We start from the raw sequence: 20,867 nt of genomic DNA, 5'->3' as shown, positions 1-20,867 counted from the left end.
TTCTATTGTTATTATCTTTGTTATTATCTTGTTATTATATATTGTTATTATCTTCGCCCTAAAGCTTTCATTATTGTGGCTATTTTTTCGGATCACCCTAATATCTCCTCTCTCTCACACACACTGTAAGTTGTGTGCATATGGGACAGTGTCATTTTGAATTATGGTTGCATGCGTGTCGAGCAAATGGGCGACTATTTTTCTATTTGCCTGGGTTTTTATTATGTCCCCGTTCTTTGTGATCGTTGTCACATAATTCATTTTCACCCAATAATTTTGGAATAAATTTCCCACTTTTGACATAATCGCAAATATGGTCTTTCGCTGGTTTATTGGTTAGTAGGAAACCATGAATGTATGCTACACGGATCGACAGTAGGAATATAAGAGGTTATAATCACTGTATTTAGTTTTGTGACAAAGGTTATAGTCATGATTTTAGTCACTGAACCATTGTCGAGTTTTTGTGTTTTGGTATCGAGGTTTTTAGCATAAATTGAGTATGGTTGTGGTTTTAACACAACCCATGCAACAGTTAATGTTATGGAGCTTTTACCACAAATCAGCACTTTGTCATTGGGTATTAGGTTATATAAATATTTTTTTCTAAGCAGAAAAAAAACAAAAATGTCATCAGGTAATACCACCAGGAAGTGATGCTTTCAGGTGGGACATTACTCATGTATACCATGAGTAATGTCATGTATAATTTTATAGGATGTGTTGCGTTTTAATTTCATCGTTGTAATATATGGTATATGAGGTTTAGTAATGTAAAATTATTTTGTTAAGTATTACAAAAACACCTCGAAATTGTTGATACAAAATCAAAAATTAAATTTACATTCTAATTAACATATGTAACATGTTAGAAAACGGAAGAAGAGCAAAAAATGAGGTGGCTTGACAAGGGCTAGTTTATTAAGTGAAGCGAATATATTCCTTCTCTGGGTGTAAGTTCACTCCCCTGTTTGTCCCAGCTTTTATCGCCAGTTCATTTGCCTTTAGATTTCCTCTTATTTCGGCTTGTCTCGGCACCCATATGTTTCGGATCCTGGCTTTGCTCTCTCAGTGTTCACTTCACCCTATGTGTCCTAGCTCTTATGTACAGTTCATTTGCCTTTACGTTTCCTCTTAGTCCGGCATGTCCCAGCATCCTCATGATACAAATCCAGTCATATTTATTCAGACTATTCGTTTACCACGCTTTTGCATTTCAATAGGGTTCGCGAACGAATCGTAATGGCTGCTATTGTCATCATTGTCCTCTTGAAATTTGTGAAAATGCTCACGTTTTGTGGCCCGTGTCCTAACCAATTAACACATTCCTTTCTGGCACGCACTTCTGCCTGAAGAAGATTTCTGTGTCTGGCTCCTCCACATATACGACAAGTCCCGTTAGGTTAGGTTATGGAGGATGCCACGAATCCGAACTAGCGGATTTGTGTCCACTTAGACCATAGTTGGTCAATAGTTTATTAATTGAAGTGAATATATTCCTTCTCTGGGTGTAAGTTCACTCCCCTGTTTGTCCCAGCTTTTATCGCCAGTTCATTTGCCATTAGATTTCCTCTTATTTCGGCTTGTCTCGGCACCCATATGATGCGGATCCTGGCTTTGCTCTCTCAGTGTTCACTTCACCCTATGTGTCCTAGCTCTTATGTACAGTTCATTTGCCTTTACGTTTCCTCTTAGTCCGGCATGTCCCAGCATCCTCATGATACAAATCCAGTCATATTTATTCAGACTATTCGTTTACCACGCTTTTGCATTTCAATAGGGTTCGCGAACGAATCGTAATGGCTGCTATTGTCATCACTGTCCTCTTGAAATTTGTGAAAATGCTCACGTTTTATGGCTCCGTGTTTTTTGGCCCGTGTCCTAACCAATTAACACATTCCTTTGTGGCACGCACTTCTGCCTGCAGAAGATTTCTGTGTCTGGCTCCTCCACATATACGACAAGTCCCGTTAGGTTAGGTTATGGAGGATGCCACGAATCCGAACTAGCGGATTTGTGTCCACTTAGACCATAGTTGGTCCTTTGCGGTTCCTCAAACTTCTATCCATCTTCCTCTTCGTGTCTGTCTCGCTCCGGCCTCCGGAATGAGTCCAATCTATGATAATGTGTCCTTCGGTCCTCCACCCCGATGCCTCGATGAAGGCGAGAATACTCCTCAGGCTGCATTCTCGCAAGTCGGTCATAGGTTGAAAGAAAGAAGAGCCCAGTATCTTGTTTCTTCTGAAAGATAGTAGGACAGCGGCTGACTACCTTCGACCTTATATTCGTATTGCCCAGGGCCTTTATAGCTGCCTGACTAAAGGGTGATACGGTCAAAATTTGGTCAAGGGAAAACGCGTGTAAATCGGTGAAATCGTTTATTTAAAAAATCAAATTAAATTTCTTTTTCAAGTTCAATTTGTATAAAATTCAGGAAAAATATTCGGTTAGGCTTTCGCTTTTCCAAATCCGAATTGCCGGGCCTCACGCTTGACACCTATCATCAGATTTTGTACAGCCACCTTGTCCACCTTCTTCGCAGCAGAAAGCCAGTTTACCTTGAACTGCTGCTCGTCCTTAGCAGTTTTTTTTTGGTCTTCTTTAGGTTCCGCTTGACAATAGCCCAGTATTTCTCAATTGGGCGGAGCTCTGGCGTGTTGGGAGGATTCTTGTCCTTGGGAACCACCTGCACGTTGTTGGCGGCGTACCACTCCATGGCCTTTTTACCGTAATGGCAAGATGCCAAATCCGGCCAAAACAGTACGGATCAACCGTGTTTCTTCAGGAAAGGCAGCAGACGTTTATTCAAACACTCCTTCACGTAAATTTCTTGGTTGACAGTCCCGGAAGCTATGAAAATGCTGCTTTTCAAGCCACAGGTACAGATGGCTTGCCAAACCAGATATTTCTTTGCGAACTTTGACAGTTTTATGTGCTTGAAAATATCTGCTACCTTTCCCCTTCCTTTTGCCGTATAAAACTCCTGTCCCGGAAGCTGCTTGTAGTCGGCTTTGGCGTAGGTTTCATCGTCCATTACCACGCAGTCAAACTTCGTTAGCATCGTCGTGTACAGCCTCCGATTTGGAGTCACTACCTTCTTGTATGTCGATAGTCCGGCTCGTTTTTTTGGCTCGATGCACGGTTGTAGACGATACACCCAGCTTATTTGCGGCATCTCGGAGAGAGAGGTTAGGGTTTCGCTTGAAACTACCGGCAACTTTCTTTGTCGTCTCAGCGGCTTCCGGTTTTCGATTTCCCCCCGATCCAGACTTCCTGGCTGTCGACAAACGTCCCCAAACACTTTAATTACATTTGTAACGGTTGATTTGGCAACTTTTAGCGATTTTGCCAGCTTTGCGTGCGAGTAGTTCGGATTTTCGCGATGCGCGAGAAAATTTTGATAAGCTGCTCTTCTTGCTTGGACGGCATTTTGACAACTGAAGAGTGAATTCCAAAATCAAAATAGAAGCAACATTCTACACACACACACCTTCAAAATGAGGATTGTTCAGGTTTTTTAAATGCAAAATTGAAAGAAATACGTCAAGTTTATTTTGACCAAATTTTGACCGTATCACCCTTTATCGATGAAAATTCTCATATAGCATCTAAATAAATAATAATAAATTCCGCTGCCAGTACCCTCGGCCATTTTCGAGCCATCCGTATAGATGTTGAGATTTCCAAAGGGTATCCTATTTTCGTCCCAGTACTCTATGCTCGGTATAATTGAATCCAGGTTATTCTCATACATATGTCGTGTCGCCAGTTCTCATATGTTGCTTGGCATAGACTATCAGTACAGTGTGTCTGCAGCCCGTGCATTCCAATGAGCCTGATCAGTATGACCTCCGCGGTCCTCCTAATATGCAGGTCCAGGGGACATATCCCCATCAATACCTCCAGTGGTACTACGGTAGCCGTTGTCCTCATCCCCCCGGTCATGTAGATTAGCCCGTGCTTTCCAATGAGTCCAGGCCCCTCAGTCTGATCAGTATGACCTCCGCGGTCCTCCTAATATGCAGGTCCAGGGGACATATCCCCATCAATACCTCCAGTGCTACGGTAGCCGTTGTCCTCATCCCCCCGGCCATGTAGATGAGGGCCGTTCTATTTTGTTCTGCCCAATCTAAGTATATGATTGTGGTGGTTTGTGATGGGCAACCATACATGACATCCATACACAGCTACTGGCCTTATCACAGCTGTATAAAGCCAGTTGAAAGAGAATGGTTTCATTCCCCACCGCTCCCCAACAAGCTCCTGACATGCATATCTTCATACGATGCGCTAAATTCTCGAGCCAATTCAGTTTGGAGTCCAGGACAATCCTTAGGTAACGTGCCGATTTCGACAGTGTCAATTTCGTCCCCTGAAATTCTGGATGTTTGTATCCATCCAGTCTCCTTTTCCTGGTAAAGAGCACCAAATCAGTTTTCTAGGATTTACTCCTAATCCACCACCACTGGTCCATTCTGATAGGGATTTCAGTGACTCACTCATCACGTCCGAGATCGTGTCTAAGAATTTGCCTGAAACCATTATGACAATGTCATCCGCATACGCCACCACTTTTATACTCCTATTACTCAGGACGCTAAGAATCTCATCCACTATAATTGGCCAGAGTACAGGTGATATTACCTCTCCCTGCGGAGGTCCTCTCGTCGTAATCGCTTGTCGTTTGGAATCTGCCAATTCCGCTTCGATGCTCCTCTGGCGCAGCATTGCCTCAATCCATTACGATCTCGCTCACACCATTCCTCTCTAGTGCAAGTAGTATTTTCTCGATCTTTGTGTTATTGAAGGCGCCTTCAATATCCAGAAATGCCGCCAATGTGTATTCTCCTCACGCCATGGATTTATCAATGTAATGTACTACAGAGTGTAGCGCAGATTCCACCGATTTGCCCTTTAAATAGGCATGTTGGCAGTTTGATAGCTTCTTATCCAATTTATTCCTTAGATAGTTATCCAAGATTCTCTCTAGAGTCGTCAATAAGAAGGACGTTAGGCATATAGGTCTGAAGTCTTTAGCTGTTCCGTGTACTATTCTACCTGCTTTGGAGATAAAAATCACTTTAACCCTTTGCAAAACCTTCGCGTTCCAGTGACGCCCTGAAAAGTTCCACATAAGTGTCCCCCAGGATATCGAAGGACTCCTGCAGCATACACGGATAGATTCGGTCCAGTCCCGGAGACTTATAAGGACCGAAATTATTTAGTGCCCATCTAATGCTTCGTCCTGTAATAATATTTAAGACCTCCCCTCTTCCTCCCTCGAAATCTTTAAAAGACAAGTCCCGTCCTCTCACCAATCTTCGTTGTGTCGGCGTAGCCATTATTTCCCTCCAGTATCTGCTTTGGGTTCCCATTCTCCCAGGACATGGATCGTATTGGCGTCAGAATGTCACACACGACAGCAATGGCCCCCTCATACATACGAGCATGGATTGTTGCGGCATCCGCCATCACACCCACCGTCTCCCCAGTCTCGTCCTCTAACCTATCCTCGATCTATAGATGTTGCAGTTACTTCCCTTTGGTATCTGTTCGGGGAATCCATTCTCCTAGGGCAATCTTACAGTCGTCAGAATATCACACTATGGCCACGGCAGCTATACGACCACGGATTATTGCGTCGGCCGCCATTACACCTACCGTCTCTGCATTCTCGTTTTCTCGCCCATCTTCGATCTATCGGTGTTGCATCTATTTCCCTCTGGTATTTGTTCTTAGGTATACGATCATAAATTGTTGCGGCATTGGCCACTTCACCCACCATCTGCTTTCGTGTGGCCTCCATTCACTCAGCATTTATAACCTCATAGGAATTGTATCTCGGTGTATGAGTCATTCAAATATACGTCCGTCCAGGGGTTATACTCAAATTGGAAACGGTGATTTGCTTAAACTTGGTTAAATTTTAGATTAATTCCCCCATACACTGTGCCGTATAACTAATATTAATTCCCCAACCAGGTGACGTATGCGTTATGACTTACTTTGCAGCAATTATACACCATAGTACACTATGGCTATTTACACATTTATAACCACTACACAATCATCATAAATTTTGTAAAACACTTCATTAATTCACTCACACCCTTAATCATAAATATTTATCTAATATTTCTTATTCGTATCTTCTCTTTCGTTTCAATTCACCTTTGGAACTTCTGCTCTGGTTGATTTGCCACAGTACTCGACTGTCAAGTTACGGATTGGGGTCAATGGAGTGAATGTAATGCCTCCTGTGGTGCTGGCATAATGACACGTTCGCGTAAAGTTTTACAGCCAGCCCAAAATGGCGGTAAACATTGTCCCACGCTACTGCAAAAGCGTGCCTGTCAAGGGTTCCGGTGTCATGGTCATCGTCACGATAAGAAAATTTTGCGTGGTAAGTTTTGGTGTTCCGTTTTTGTTTTTTTTTTTATTTCAAACAACCAAGAAAAATTATGTGGGAAAATCCACTCCAGAAAAAAATTAATAAAATAATTGGAAAATATTTAGTGTTAAAGGCCAGAGATTAAAACAACAAAAGAAAAATTCTTTGGCATCTGACTTGCTGTCAGCAGGTTGTTTTTTTTGCATTTGCTCACCCCTAGGCAGCTTGGATAAATTAAAAAGGTGTCCATTCTTGTGGCAGCCGTATTTGAAATGCTTAACATCCAAAGTTTCTTTTTTTCATTATACTGCAGTATAATAAAATTGAAAAGCTTGTAGAGTTTGTGAAGATCACCACAGGCGGTTGTCATTCAATAAAAATTAAATTTTAATTAAATCTCTCTCTTATTGCGGACTTGATTCCTGGAAAAACATAGTGACACTTAAATCCACTTGAAATTCTCCTGCATAATGTCGCACAACTGTCGTCCAGTTTTCCAACTAGCTTTGGCATGGGAATACTGAAAGCAATAAAGGTAAATTGTTTATTATATTAAAGTCAATGTTAAACATTGGATATTGACATTATTAAAATTACAATGCTGCTAAAAGAGTCAACCAACAACGTTAAATGGATGTGAATAAAAACGGGGTAGGGTTTAAATAAATTAAGCTTGTTAATAGGTCTAGACAATTTAAAGGATTTTGCAAGAAGTGAAAATAAACAAAATTACAGAGAGCCATATTTCAATAAGTTTTTTTAATAAAATGCAAAAAAAAATCTATAGAAAATTTTTTCAAAATTTTATTTCTATAGAAAGTTTTATCAAAAATTTTTTCCAAGAGAAAAGTTTGTCAAAAACTTCTATTGAACATTTTGTCAAAAATTTATTGATATAGCAATATTTGTCAAAATGTTATTGCTAGAGAACATTTTCACAAACTTTCATTTCTATAGAAAATTTTGCCAAAATTATGTCAATCTTTTGTTTCAAAAGAAAATTTTGTCAAAAATGTATTTCTGCAGAAAATTTTGTAAAAATTTTATTCCTACAGAAAATTTTGTCAAAATTTTATTCTATAGAAAATTTGTGGAAATTTTATTTCTAAAGAAAGTTTTATCAAAATGTTATTTCTATAGAAAATTTAGTTAAATTTTTATTCCTACAGAAAATTTAGTCAAAATTTTATTCTATAGAAAATTTGTGGAAATTTTATTTCTATAGAAAGTTTTGTCAAAATTTTATTTCTATAGAACATTTTATCAAAGTTTTACTTCTATAAAAAAATTTTGTCAAAATTTTATTTCAATAGAAAATTTTATATACATTTTTTCCCAAGTGAAAAGTTTGTCAAAAATTTCTATTGAAAATGTTGCCAAAATTTTATTTTTATTTAAAATTTTTTAAAAATTTCATATCTATAGAAAATTTTGTCAACATTTTATTTTAAAAGGAAATTTTATAAAAATTTTAGTTCGATAGAAAATCTTGCCAACATTTTATTTCTATAGAAAATTTTGCAAAAATTATGTCAATCATTTATTTCAAAAGAAAATTTTGTCACAATGTTATTCTATAGAAAATTTTTGGAAATTTTATTTCTATAGAAAGTTTTGTCAAAATTTTATTTCTATAGAAAATTTTGTTAAATTTTTATTCCTACAGAAAATTTTGTCAAATTTTTATTCTATAGAAAATTTGTGGAAATTTTATTTCTATAGAAAGTTTTGTCAAAATTTTATTTCTATAGAACATTTTGTCAAAGTTTTATTTCTATAGAAAATTTTGTCAAAATTTTATTTCAATAGAAAATTTTATAAACATTTTTTCCCAAGTGAAAAGTTTGTCAAAAATTTCTATTGAAAATGTTGCCAAAATTTTATTTTTATTGAAAATGTTGTCAAAATTTTATTTCTAAAAAAATTTTTGTCAAAATTTCATATCTATAGAAAATTTTGTCAACATTTTATTTTAAAAAGAAATTTTATAAAAGTTTTAGTTCGATAGAAAAATATTGCCAACATTTTATTTCTATAGAAAATTTTGTCAAAATTTTATTTCTATAGAAAATTTTGCCAAAATTTTATTTCTATTGAAAATTTTGTTAAAATTTAATTTTTATAGAAAACTTTTGTTTTTATTTATTTCTTGAGAGAAATCTATAAATAATTAGAAACCAATATGAACCAATTTTCGCAAAATGTTATTTCCATAGAAAATTTTGTCAACATTTTATTTCTATAGATAATTTTATCAAAATTTTAGTTCTATAGAAAAATTTTGCCAAAATTTTATTTCTGTAAAAGACCTTTGTCTATAGAAAATTGTGCCAAAATTTTATTTCTATAGAAAATGTTTATCAAAATTTTATTTCTGTTCAAAATTTTGCCAAAATTTTATTTCTCTTGAAAATTTTGTCAAAATTTGATTTTTATAGAAATTTTTTGTTTCTATATATTTCTTTAGAGAAATCTATAAATAATTAAAAAACAAAATGAACCAATTTTCGCAAAATTTTATTTCCATAGAAAATTTTGTCAACATTTTATTTCTATAGACAATTTTATCAAAATTTTTCTTCTATAGAAAATTTTGCTAAAATTTTATTTCTGTAAAAAACTTTGTCTATAGAAATTATTTGAATAGAAAATTTTATATATTTTTTTCCCCCAAGTGAAAAGTTTGTCAAAAATTTCTATTGAAAATGTTGCCAAAATTTTATTTTTATTGAAAATTTTTGTCAAAAATTTATTTCTAGAGAAATTTTTGTCAAAATTTCATATCTATAGAAAATTTTGTCAAAATTTCATTTCTAAAGAAAATTTTGTCAAAATTGTATTTCTACAGAAAATTTTGTAAAAATTTTATACGTAGAGAAAATTTTCTATAGAAAATTTGTGGAAATTTTATATCTATAGAAAATTTTGTCACAATTTTATTTCTATAGAAAATTTTGTTAAATTTTTATTTCTATAGAAAAATTTGTCAAAATTTTATTGCTAGAAAAACTTTTGTCAACATTTTATTTCTATAGGAAATTTTATCAAAATTTTAGTTCTATAGAAAATCTTGTCAACATTTTATTTCTATAGAAAATTTTGTCAAAATTTTATTTCTATAAAAAATTTTCATCACAATTTTGTATCTGTAGAATACTTTGCCAACATTTTTATAGAAAACTTTTGTTTTTATTTATTTATATAGAGAATTTTTTTATTTTTTTTTTTAGAGAAATAAATAATTAAAAACCAATAAAACCAATTTTCGCAAAATTTTATTTCCATAGAAAATTTTGTAAAAATTTTATTTCTATAGAAAATTTTGTAAAAATTTTATTTCTATAGAAAACTTTGTCAATATTTTATTTGTATAGGAAATTTTTTCAAACTTTTATCATACCCTCCACCATAGGATGGGGGATATAATAACTTTGTCATTCCGTTTGTAACACATCGAAATATTGCTCTAACACCCCATAAAGTATATATATTCTGGGTCGTGGTGAAATTCTGAATCGGTCTAAGCAAGTCCGTCCGTCCGTCTGTTGAAGTCATGCTAACTTCCGAACGAGACAAGCTCTCGACTTGAAACTTGGCACACTTAGCTGTTATTGATGTAGGTCGGATGGTATTGCAAATGGGCCATATCGGGGCACTTTTACATATAGCCCCCATATAAAAAGACCCCAGATTTGGCCTGGGGAGCCTCTAAGGGAAGCAAATTTGGTACGTGATGTTGGAATATGGTCTCTAACAACCACGCCAGAATTCATCCATAATTATATATAGCCCAATATAAACCGACCCCAGATTTGACTTCCGGAGCCCCTTGGAGGAGTAAACTTCATCCGATCGGGTTGAAATTTGGTACGTGATGTTGAAATATGGTATCTAACAACCACGCCAGAATTGGTCCATAATTATATATAGCCTCCATATCAACCGATCCCCAGATTTGACCTCCGGAGCCTCTTGGAGGAGCAAAATTTATCCGATATGGTGGAAAATTGGTACGTGATGTTGAAATATGGTCTCTAACAACCATGCCAGAATTGGTCCATATCGGTCCATAATTATATATAGCCCCCATTTAAACCGATCCCAAGATTTGACTTCCGGAGCCTCTTGAAGGAGCAAAATTTATCCGATCCGGTAGAAATTTGGTACATTGCGCTAGTATATGACCGATAACAAACATGCCAAAATTGGTCCATATCGATCTATAGTTATATATAGTCCCCAGATAAACCGATCCTCAATCACAGAAAAATCACGATTGCCACTCGAGCCAAAAATAATCTTCCAAAATTTTATTACCATAGAAAATTTTGTCAAAATTTTATTTCTTTTGGAAATTTTGTCAAAATATAATTTCTATAGAAAATTTTGTTAGAATTTTATTTCTGTAGAAAATTTTGTCAAAATGTTATTTCTATAAAAAATTTATGAAGCACCTCTTAGTTGGAGAGGAATATTTTGCAATTCCTCTCCAACTAAAGAATTCTACCAAACAGTAAAAAATCTGCCATTTTTGGTAGACTCGTGTTCACAATTGTATATAGCCCACATATAAAGCGACCCCCATATTTCAATTCTGGCTCTATAATTACCGCACAAAAGTTCATATCGGTTGGTAATTATTTCTTCCCTATATATACCGGTCAAAAACTGAATATGTACTAATTGTATCGATCTTTCTTTTGTCTAATATATATCCCGCATGGAGTAACTTACAATTTAGAAGATGATGTTAAGAAGTTTTAAGATGCCTTGCCATCGGCCGCAACCCAAGTAATTTAATTGTGGATGACCGTCTTTCGTCGAAGTATCTACGCAATTTTTGGAAGAGGGTATATAAGATTCGGCCTGGCCGAACTTACGGCCGTAACGGGTGATACGGTAAAAATTTGGTCAATATAAACTTGACGTATTTCTTGCAATTTTGCATTTAAAAAACCTGAACACCCCTCATTTTGAAGGTGTGTGTATGTAGAATGTTGCTCCTATTTATATTTTGAAATTCACTCTTCAGTTGTCAAAATGCCGTCCAAGCAAGAAGAGCAGCGTATCAAAATTTTGCTAGCGCATTGCGAAAATCCGAGCTACTCGCACGCAAAGCTGGCAAAATCGCTAAAAGTTACCAAATCTACCGTTACAAATGTAATTAAAGTGTTTGGGGAACCTTTGTCGACAGCCAGGAAGTCTGGATCGGGGGTAAATCGAAAACCGGAAGCCGCTGAGACGACAAAGAGAGTTGCCGGTAGTTTCAAGCGAAACCCTAACCTCTCTCTCCGAGATGCCGCAAATAAGCTGGGTGTATCGTCTACAACCGTGTATCGAGCCAAAAAAAACGAGCCGAACTATCGACTTACAAGAAGGTAGTGACTCCAAATCGCGATGATAAACCAAATACGACGGCCAAAGCGCGATCCCGGAGGCTGTACACGACGATGCTGACGAAGTTTGACTGCGTGGTAATGGACGACGGAACCTACGTCAAAACTGACTACAAGCAGCTTCCGGGACAGGAGTTTTATGCGGCAAAAGGAAGGGGAAAGGTAGCAGATATTTTCAAGCACTTAAAACTGTCAAAGTTCGCAAAGAAATATCTGGTTTGGTAAGCCATCTGTACCTGTGGCTTGAAAAGCAGCATTTTCATAGCTTCCGGGACTGTCAACCATGAAATTTACGTGAAACAGTGTTTGAATAAACGTCTGCTGCCTTTCCTGAAGAAACACGGTTGTTCCGTACTGTTTTGGCCGGATTTGGCATCTTGCTATTACGGTAAAAAGGACATGGATTGGTACGCCGCCAACAACGTGCAGGTGGTTCCCAAGGACAAGAACCCTCCCAACACGCCAGAGCTCCGCCCAATTGAGAAATACTGGGCTATTGTCAAGCGGAACCTAAAGAAGACCAAAAAACTGCTAAGGACGAGCAGCAGTTCAAGGCAAACTGGCTTTCTGCGGCGAAGAAGGTGGACAAGGTGGCTCTACAAAATCTGATGGCAGGTGTCAAGCGTGCGGCCTGGCAATTCGGATTTGGAAAAGCGAAAGCCTAACTGAATATTTTCCTGAATTTTATACTAATTGAACTTGAAAAAGAAATTTAATTAGATTTTTTAAATAAACGATTTCACCGATTTACACGCGTTTTCCCTTGACCAAATTTTGACCGTATCACCCTTTATACACTTGTTTTTATAGAAAATTTTGTCCAAATTTTATTTTTTATGGAAATTTTTGTCAAAATTTTATTTATATAGAAAATTTTGTCAGAAACTTATTTCTATAAAAATTTTGTCAACTTTTTATTTCTATGGAAAATTTTGTCAAATTTTTATTTTTAGAGAAAAATGTTGTCAAAATTTTATTTGTATAGAAAATTTTGTTAAAATTTTATTTCTATAGAAAATTTTTGCCAAATTTTATTTCTACGGAAAATGGTGTCAACAGTTTTTTTGTCAAAATTTTATTTCTATAGAAAATTTTATCAAAATTTTATTTTTATAGAAAATTTTGTCAAAATTTTATTTGTATGGAAAATTTTGTTAAAATTTTATTTCCATAGAAAATTTTGTTAAAATTTTATTTCCATAGAAAATTTTTGTCAAATTTTATTTCTACGGAAAATGGTTTCAACATTATTTTTCTATATCAAAATTTGTCAAAATTTTATTTATGTAAACAATTTTGTCAAAATTTTATTTATGTAGAAAATTTTTTCAAAATTTTATTTTTATAGAAAATTTTGTTAAAATTTTATTTCTATAGAAAATTTTGTCAAAAATTTATTTCTACGGAAAATTGTGTCAACAGTTTTTTTCTATACCAAAATTTGTCAAAATTTTATTTATATAGAAAATTTTGTCAAAATTTTATTTATGTAGAAAATTTTGTCAAAATTTTATTTTTATAGAAAATTTTGTTAAAATTTTATTTCTATAGAAAATTTTGTTAAAATTTTATTTCTACGGAAAATTGTGTCCACATTTTTTTTTATACCAAAATTTGCCATAATTTTATTTATATAGAAAATTTTGTCAAAATTTTGTTTTTATAGAAAATATTGTTAATATGTTATTTATTTAGAAAATTTTGTCAAAATTTGATTTTTATAGAAAATTTTTATTTTTATTTATTTATATAAAGGTGTCTATAAATAACAATAATTAAAAACAGATGTGAACCAATTTTTGCAAATAATTAGAGAGCCAAATTTTATACGCATCGTATTAAATTAGTTCCTCCAAGAGGAGGAACTTTACTTTACTTTACATACAAAGTAGTTCCTGCATTAACCTTTAAATCTTTATGGGTCCGTTTATATGGGGGCTAGTTATGGTCTCATGTGCACAAATTTTGGCTTGTGACATCACGTATCCAATTTCAATCGTATTTGATGAATGTTGCTGCACCAAGAGTTGCTCGCACTCAAGGTTATTATTAGGGTGCCTTTGAAAACGTTTGCATACTTTTAGGCGAATCCTTATAGTCTAATTAACGGATACAAACAATAGCATAAATGATAAAAATGTAGTCTTCATTTGCAATGTATGTGAAATATTCTGGAAATATTTGGTATTGCTTTCTCTATGTTCCTTTTCAACCGAAATACAAAAACGAAAATCTAATATTTACTCTCTTCGTTATCTCGTCTTCCATTTCATTTGGTAATCTTATTTTGCTATCTATCAACAGCATTTGTTTTCCCCTTTTCAACGTTACAATTACAATGTCTATGCTTTTATACAAAAACAAAAAAGCCGAATGTTGAAAGATGTACTTAAACATTAAGTAGAGTATTCCTCTTAGCCTTTAGTCAAGAGCAAATGCAGAGGCAATCATTAACAAATTGCTGCCACTTCAGAGTTAATGGACAACTAAATCGTATCTAATGGTTTCGAATTACATATGAGTAATGACCCACCACCACCGCCACTACCACCATACTTCCTATTAACACTAAAGTTGCCCTCGATTTTCCTGTGCATTAGTTTCTCTTTGCAAGCCTTTTTCAATGCTTTCTCCGTCAGTTCCCCAATTGCGTTTTGGGTTTATCATGATAATGTCCTTGGGGATTATATGTTGAACAAATCAGTTTGTTTTTTTTTTGTTTGTTGGCAGTGTGCAGAAAATTAAGTGAAATTAAGGGAAAAACTTTTAGTAAGTGTTATTATGTTGTTTTTGTTGGTTAAAAGCCCTTCCGTTTGGAAGATGGATTCGATAGGCATTAATTTCCGGAGAGCAGGTCAATTAAATAAAATTTAAAGCATACTTTTAGGATTGCAATACTAATTTATTTGGTTAAGGATAATGATGATGATAATAATGAGAGATGGCTAATTTGATGGATTTCGTGGATGGTCTACATATACATACCCAGCAAAAAAACCGTCGCCAAAAAAGTAGTGCAAATGTTCTTTTTGGATTCGGAAGTGGTGCCAAATTGACGCAGAAGCGATGAATTTAACATGGGCTTGTCACAGGACGGATGTCCAACATTTCAACAGCCGCTGCACTGAATTTGCATCACTTCTTAAGGCGTGAGGTTAATTCAGTGTTTTCTGGATGTGAATTAAGGATTTTTGTGATATTTTGACAAATAAATCATTTTAAAAAATTTTTATGATTTTTAATACATTATTACGCTTGTCTGGAACGTTTGTCATGAAATATTTTCAAAAATTCGCAATTTTTTTGAAAGGATTTAACATTTTTTTCGGCTAAATTTAACTAACTTGTACCATTTTATTAATTCTTAATAAGTTTCTAACCTACTTAAAACAAATAAATATAAATTTCCCATTAAAAAAATGAAAAAACAGGTTATAACAAAATTGATAGGGATCAGAGCAGGTTCGATTCTTGCTTCGACCGAACACCAAAAAAGTTTTTCAGCGGTGATTATCCCACCTCAGTAATGCTGGTGACATTCTGAGGGTTTCAAAGCTTCTCTAAGTGGTTTCACTGCAATGTGGAACGCCGTTCGGACTCGGCTATAAAAAGGAGGTCCCTTGTCATTGAACTTAACATGGAATCGGGCAGCACACAGTGATAAGAGAGAAGTTCACCAATGTGGTATCACAATGAACTGAATAGTCTAAGTGAGCCTCATACATCGGGCTGCCACCTAACCTAACCTAGGGATCAGATAACGAATTTGGTTTCCTTCTAAGATAAGCTCGTGTAAAAAATAATTTACTAAAATTTTGTCAAAATCTTATTTCTATTCAGAATTTTGTCAAAGTTTTATTTCTCTGAAAATTTTTGTTAAAATTTTGTTTCTCTAGAAAAAAACCAAAACACAAATTTTTGTAAAAAGTTTATTTCTTTAGAAAATTTTGTAAAAATTGTATTTCTCTAGAAATTTTTGTCAAAAAATTATTTCTCTAGAAACCTATTTCAAAAAAAAATTTGTCAAAATATTACTTCCAGGGAAACTTTTGCCAACATTTTATTTCTCTAGAAAATGTTTCCAAAATTTTATTTCTATAGAAAATAATGTCAACATTTCATTTCTCTAGAAAATTTTGTCAAAATTTTATTTCTCTAGAAAATTTTGTCAAAATTTTATGTTTCTAGAAAAAAAAACAGGGATCGAATCCACGACCCTTGGCATGCAAGTCGGATGTAGCAACCACCGCTCCACGGTGCCCAACTAAATGTATTTTTCGGTTAAATAAACTTTGTTTAATCGGCTCGTGAGCGCCGCAAGCTATGCTATATAAATATAACTTATATGGGTAATTGTCTATTGATGACAATAACGGCTACATAGCTCAGTGAATAGTGTGTTGGCTAACAAATTGCATGGTCCGCGGTTCGATTCTCCATCCAGGCGAAAGGTAAAAAAAAAATTAGATTTATAAAATCGTATAATTTCTTCTACATTGTTTGTATTACAGAAAAAGTTGCAAAGAACTAAAAAACTTCGTGGAAGTGAGAAAGATGTGAGGGAAAATGCAATTAGCCAGAAAAAAATTTTGAGTTAGTCTTTATGAAATTGTTTTTACATCCTGGAAAAGAATAAACGTTTATCACAAAAAGTATATACTTTTCTTCCAAATACACTTCGTTTCAACGAAAAGCAAATGAGAAACGAACTTTGTTTGTCTAAAATTTCGTTTGGGAGGAAAGAATTATTTTTTTGCGTGTATACATAGAAAAATTTGTCAATTTTTTTCTATACAGAATTTTGTCAAGATTTTATTTCTATACAAAATTTTGTCAAATTTGTTATTATTAATACGGAGCTGGAATATGGAAAATTAATTTATATATTTATTTGCCAAATTTATTTTAATCATACCTCTCAAGTGCTTAGGTTTACTTATTCAAAAAAGGAGGTCTAAGATATGATATAGACGGCCTTTCCCCACTTTCTTTGTTACTCGTTTGTTTTTACCTATTTTTGTTGTTATTATTTTTCTCCCATTTAAGTGACCTTTTATTTGGTAAAAATTCTAAATAAATTATTTGAATTCGTATATTGAATTCGTTTCCATTTCCATTAATAGATTATTTCTTAATTCCCCGTATTTGTGCAAATAAGCGTAATACGACAAAGCACTAAGGCCCTATGCAAATTAAAATTTAAGTACAAAAAATATGTAAATATCTATACACTAAATAAATAACCAAAAATAAGAAAATTTCATCATTGGCATATTCTAAAGATTTACAAGAGCCCAAGGTACCCCTTTAAAAAAATCCTCCCAAAGCAACCCCTTTGTCGATGGTCCATCTTAAACTGTTTACTCGCCTTATAACAATACCCCATTACGTGCTTAGATTTTAAAATACAATCCCATAGGGAATGTAAAATTTAAATTCAAAAAGGGAAATACGCCTGAATAAATCACAAAATATGAGGCTGTTAGACTCTAATATATTTTTTGTGTGTTGGTTTTGATATTAATAACAACCTCCTTGGAATTTATTACCAATATTACTCTCCTATACTCATCACACACACTCTTTCTCTCTCTCCAGTTCTGAAGAATATTGAGACAAGCTATTATACATTGGTATATGTAATGAGCAAATACATTTCCATTTTATGGATTTGAAATGCTTGATAAATAAACCATACACTTCAAATACAGTTGGAGAGAGAGAGACACACACAAGAGAGCACATACAGGAAGAGTGAAATTTCAAATTTATTTTTTTGTGGCCTAATATCAACATTATTTAGCTCTTTCCCATGGATATTGTTGTCTCCAAAGCTTATAGGCTCCTTTGTCTCTGATGGTGGAGTATCAAATGTGTGTGTATGTGTATATGGCCACCCTTGGCATGTGTTGATAGTAGTGTATGTATGACTATTTGATTTGTTTTTATTTTTCTTGTTTTTTTTTCGGTTTGTTTATTTCCATTATTAACATTGTTATTATTTATTTACTTTTAGAGGTTTATGAACATAATAAAGAATAAATTTTCTGTGCCATAAAACTCAAATATATAACCATCTACCATTTGCCATCTATAGCAAAATTTACCACATTTATTTGCACAAATAAAGCAATACAAATACAAATAATCAAGCACAATGACAAGTAGAGTACCAAATCCCATTCACACACAAGAGATGTATTGGAGAGGGAAGACGACACGACACAATCAGGATATATGATATGATGGGTGGGTCGGCATGAAAATGAGGGAACAGAAGAAAATGATAATAGAAGATGAAAATTACTAAAGGTTGACTAGATTTAAAAATGAGTTATAATATTTGATCTCCTAAAAGTAGGCAACACTTTCATAGAAACTCTTACAGTTCTTATATCCCGATAGATGATAGCATTTTTGTAATAAACTGAAACTTTTTTAATTGTAAAGGAAACATTTTATATCCTTCAGAAAATAATAATAAATAAAGCATTTCTTAAATTGCACATTAATGCATAGATTTTCGACCATATCAAATAAATATATGCCTGAAATTCTAAGACATCTAGGGATGTCCGTCTATCTTTTTATTATGGTCACGTAATTTAGCATACATTCGCTTTTCTGTCTATTGGTTGATATTTCTCGATTTACCTAAAATTTGAAATCTAAACTTGTTTTAGATCCATTAACATCGTGTCAATTATTGTTTAGGCCGTTTATGATTTATTAATCGGGAAAGTCCATAGTACACCGATCCGCCAGTTCTTTCGATATTTTCTTTAGCTTCTAAAAAAATGAAAACTTGCACTGTTTTACAATCCTATGTCTCTAACAAATACACGAAATTTTCTATTAAAATAAAATGTTGACAAAATTTTCTAAAGAAATAAAATTTTGATAGATTATTTTATAGAAATAAATTTTTGACAAAATTATGTACAGAAATAAATTTTTTTACAAAGTTTTCTGTAGAAATAATATTTTGCCAATTTTGTTTTTTGGGATTTAAATTTTTAACACAATTTTCTAAAGAAATACACTTTTGGCAAAATATTCTATAGAAATAAAATTTTGAAAAAATTTTCTATAGAAATAAAATTTTAACAAAATTTGCTATAGAAATATTTTTTTTTTATCAAAATAAAATTTTGACAGAATTTTCTATAGAAATAAAATTTTGGCAAAATTTGCTATAGAAATGAAGTTCTGGCAAAATTTTTCTAAAGGAATAAAATTTTGACAAAATTTTCAATAGAAATAAAATTTTGACAAAAATAAAATTTTACCAATTTTTTGTTTTAAATTTTTAACACACTTTTCTAAAGAAATACACTTTTAGCAATATTTTCTATAGAAATAAAATTTTGACAAAATTTTCTATAGCAATAAAATTTTGACAAATTTTTCTATAGAAATAAAATTTTGACAAAATTTTCTGTAGAAATAAAATTTTTACCAATTTGTCTATATTTATATCATAAAATGTTTATTAAATTTTCAATAGAATTAAAATTTTGATAAAATTTTATATAGAAATATAGTTTTGACAAAATTTTCAATAGAAATAAAATTTTGACAAAATTTTTATTAGAAATAAAATTTTGACAAAATTTTTATTAGAAAAAAAATTTTCTATAGAAATAAAATTTTGACAACATTTTCTATAGAAATAAAATTTTGAAAAAAATTGATATAGTAACAATTTTTTTATAGAAATAAAGTTTTGACAAAATTTTTCTAAATGAATTAAATTTTGTCAAAATTTCAATACAAATAAAATTTTGACAAAAATAAAATTTTGCCAATTTTTGTTTTTGTTTTTTTTTTTTTTTTTAACTTTTTACACACTTTTCTAAAGGAATACACTTTTTGCACTATTTTCTATAGAAATAAAATTTTGACAAAATTTTCTATAGAAATAAAATTTTGACAAAATTTTCTATAGAAAAAAAATTTGGCAAAATTTCCTATAGAAATAAAATTTTTACAAAATTGTCTATATTTATATAATAAAATTTTGATAAAATTTCTATAGAAATAAAATTTTGAAAAAATTTTCTATAGAAATAAAATTTTAACAAAATTTTCTATAGAAATAAAATTTAAAAAAAAAAACTCTATAGAAATAAAACGTTGATAAAATTTTCTATAGAAATATAATTTTGACAACATTTTCTATAGAAATATAATTTTGACAACATTTTCTATAGAAATAAAATTTTGGCAAAATTTTTTATAGGAACAAAATTTTCTATATAAATAAAATAATCACAAAATTTTCTATAGAAATAAAATTAAAAAAAAATCTATAGAAATAAAACTTTGACAAAATTTGCTATAGAAATATAATTTTGAAAACATTTTCTATAGAAATAAAACTTTGACAAAATTTTCTATAGAAATAAAATTTTGACAAAATTTTCTATAGAAGTAAGATTTTGACAAAATTTTCTATAGAAGTAAAGTTTTGACAAAATTTTTTATAGGAACAAAATTGTTATAGAAATATAATTTTGACAAAATTTTCTATAGAAATAAAATTTTGACAAAATTTTCTATAGAAATAAAATTTTGACAAAATTTTCTATAGAAACAAAATTTTGACAAAATTTTCTATAGAAATAAAATTTTGACAAAATTTTCTATAGAACTAAAATTTTGACAAATTATTCTTTAGAAATAAAATTTTGACAAATTATTCTTTAGAAATAAAATGTTTACAAAATTTTCTATAGAAATAAAGTTTTGTCATAAATAAATAAAGGAAATAAAGGAAATAAAGTGTTGACAAAATTTTCTATAGAAATAAAATGTTGACAAAATTTTCTATAGAACTAAAATTTTACAAAATTTTCTACAGAAATAAAGTTTTGGCAAAATTTTCCATATAAAACAAGTAAGGAAAGTCTAAAGTCGGGCGGGGCCGACTATATAATACCCTGCACCATTTTGTAGATCTAAATTTTCGATACCATGTCACATCCGTCGAATGTGTTGGGGGCGATATATATAAAGGTTTGTCCCAAATACATACATTTAAATATCACTCGATCTGGACAGAATTTGATAGACTTCTA

The 20,867-nt window shown here is 32.3% G+C and overlaps 1 protein-coding gene across 1 annotated transcript in view; it reads left to right on the top strand.

Moving 5' to 3' along the window:
* vex (somatomedin B and thrombospondin type 1 domain containing protein vexed) overlaps window positions 1-20,867 on the top strand; it is a 673,357-nt gene that overhangs the window by 509,937 nt on the left and 142,553 nt on the right. The window contains exon 3 of the mRNA XM_075300282.1: window positions 6,206-6,403. Coding sequence (XP_075156397.1) covers window positions 6,206-6,403 — 198 coding nt within the window. The remainder of the gene's footprint in view (window positions 1-6,205; window positions 6,404-20,867) is intronic.

The sequence above is a fragment of the Haematobia irritans genome, chromosome 3 (assembly GCF_050003625.1).
Source record: "Haematobia irritans isolate KBUSLIRL chromosome 3, ASM5000362v1, whole genome shotgun sequence".
Taxonomy (NCBI): Eukaryota; Metazoa; Arthropoda; class Insecta; order Diptera; family Muscidae; genus Haematobia; species Haematobia irritans.
This window is presented reverse-complemented; position numbering and strand designations above follow the sequence as displayed.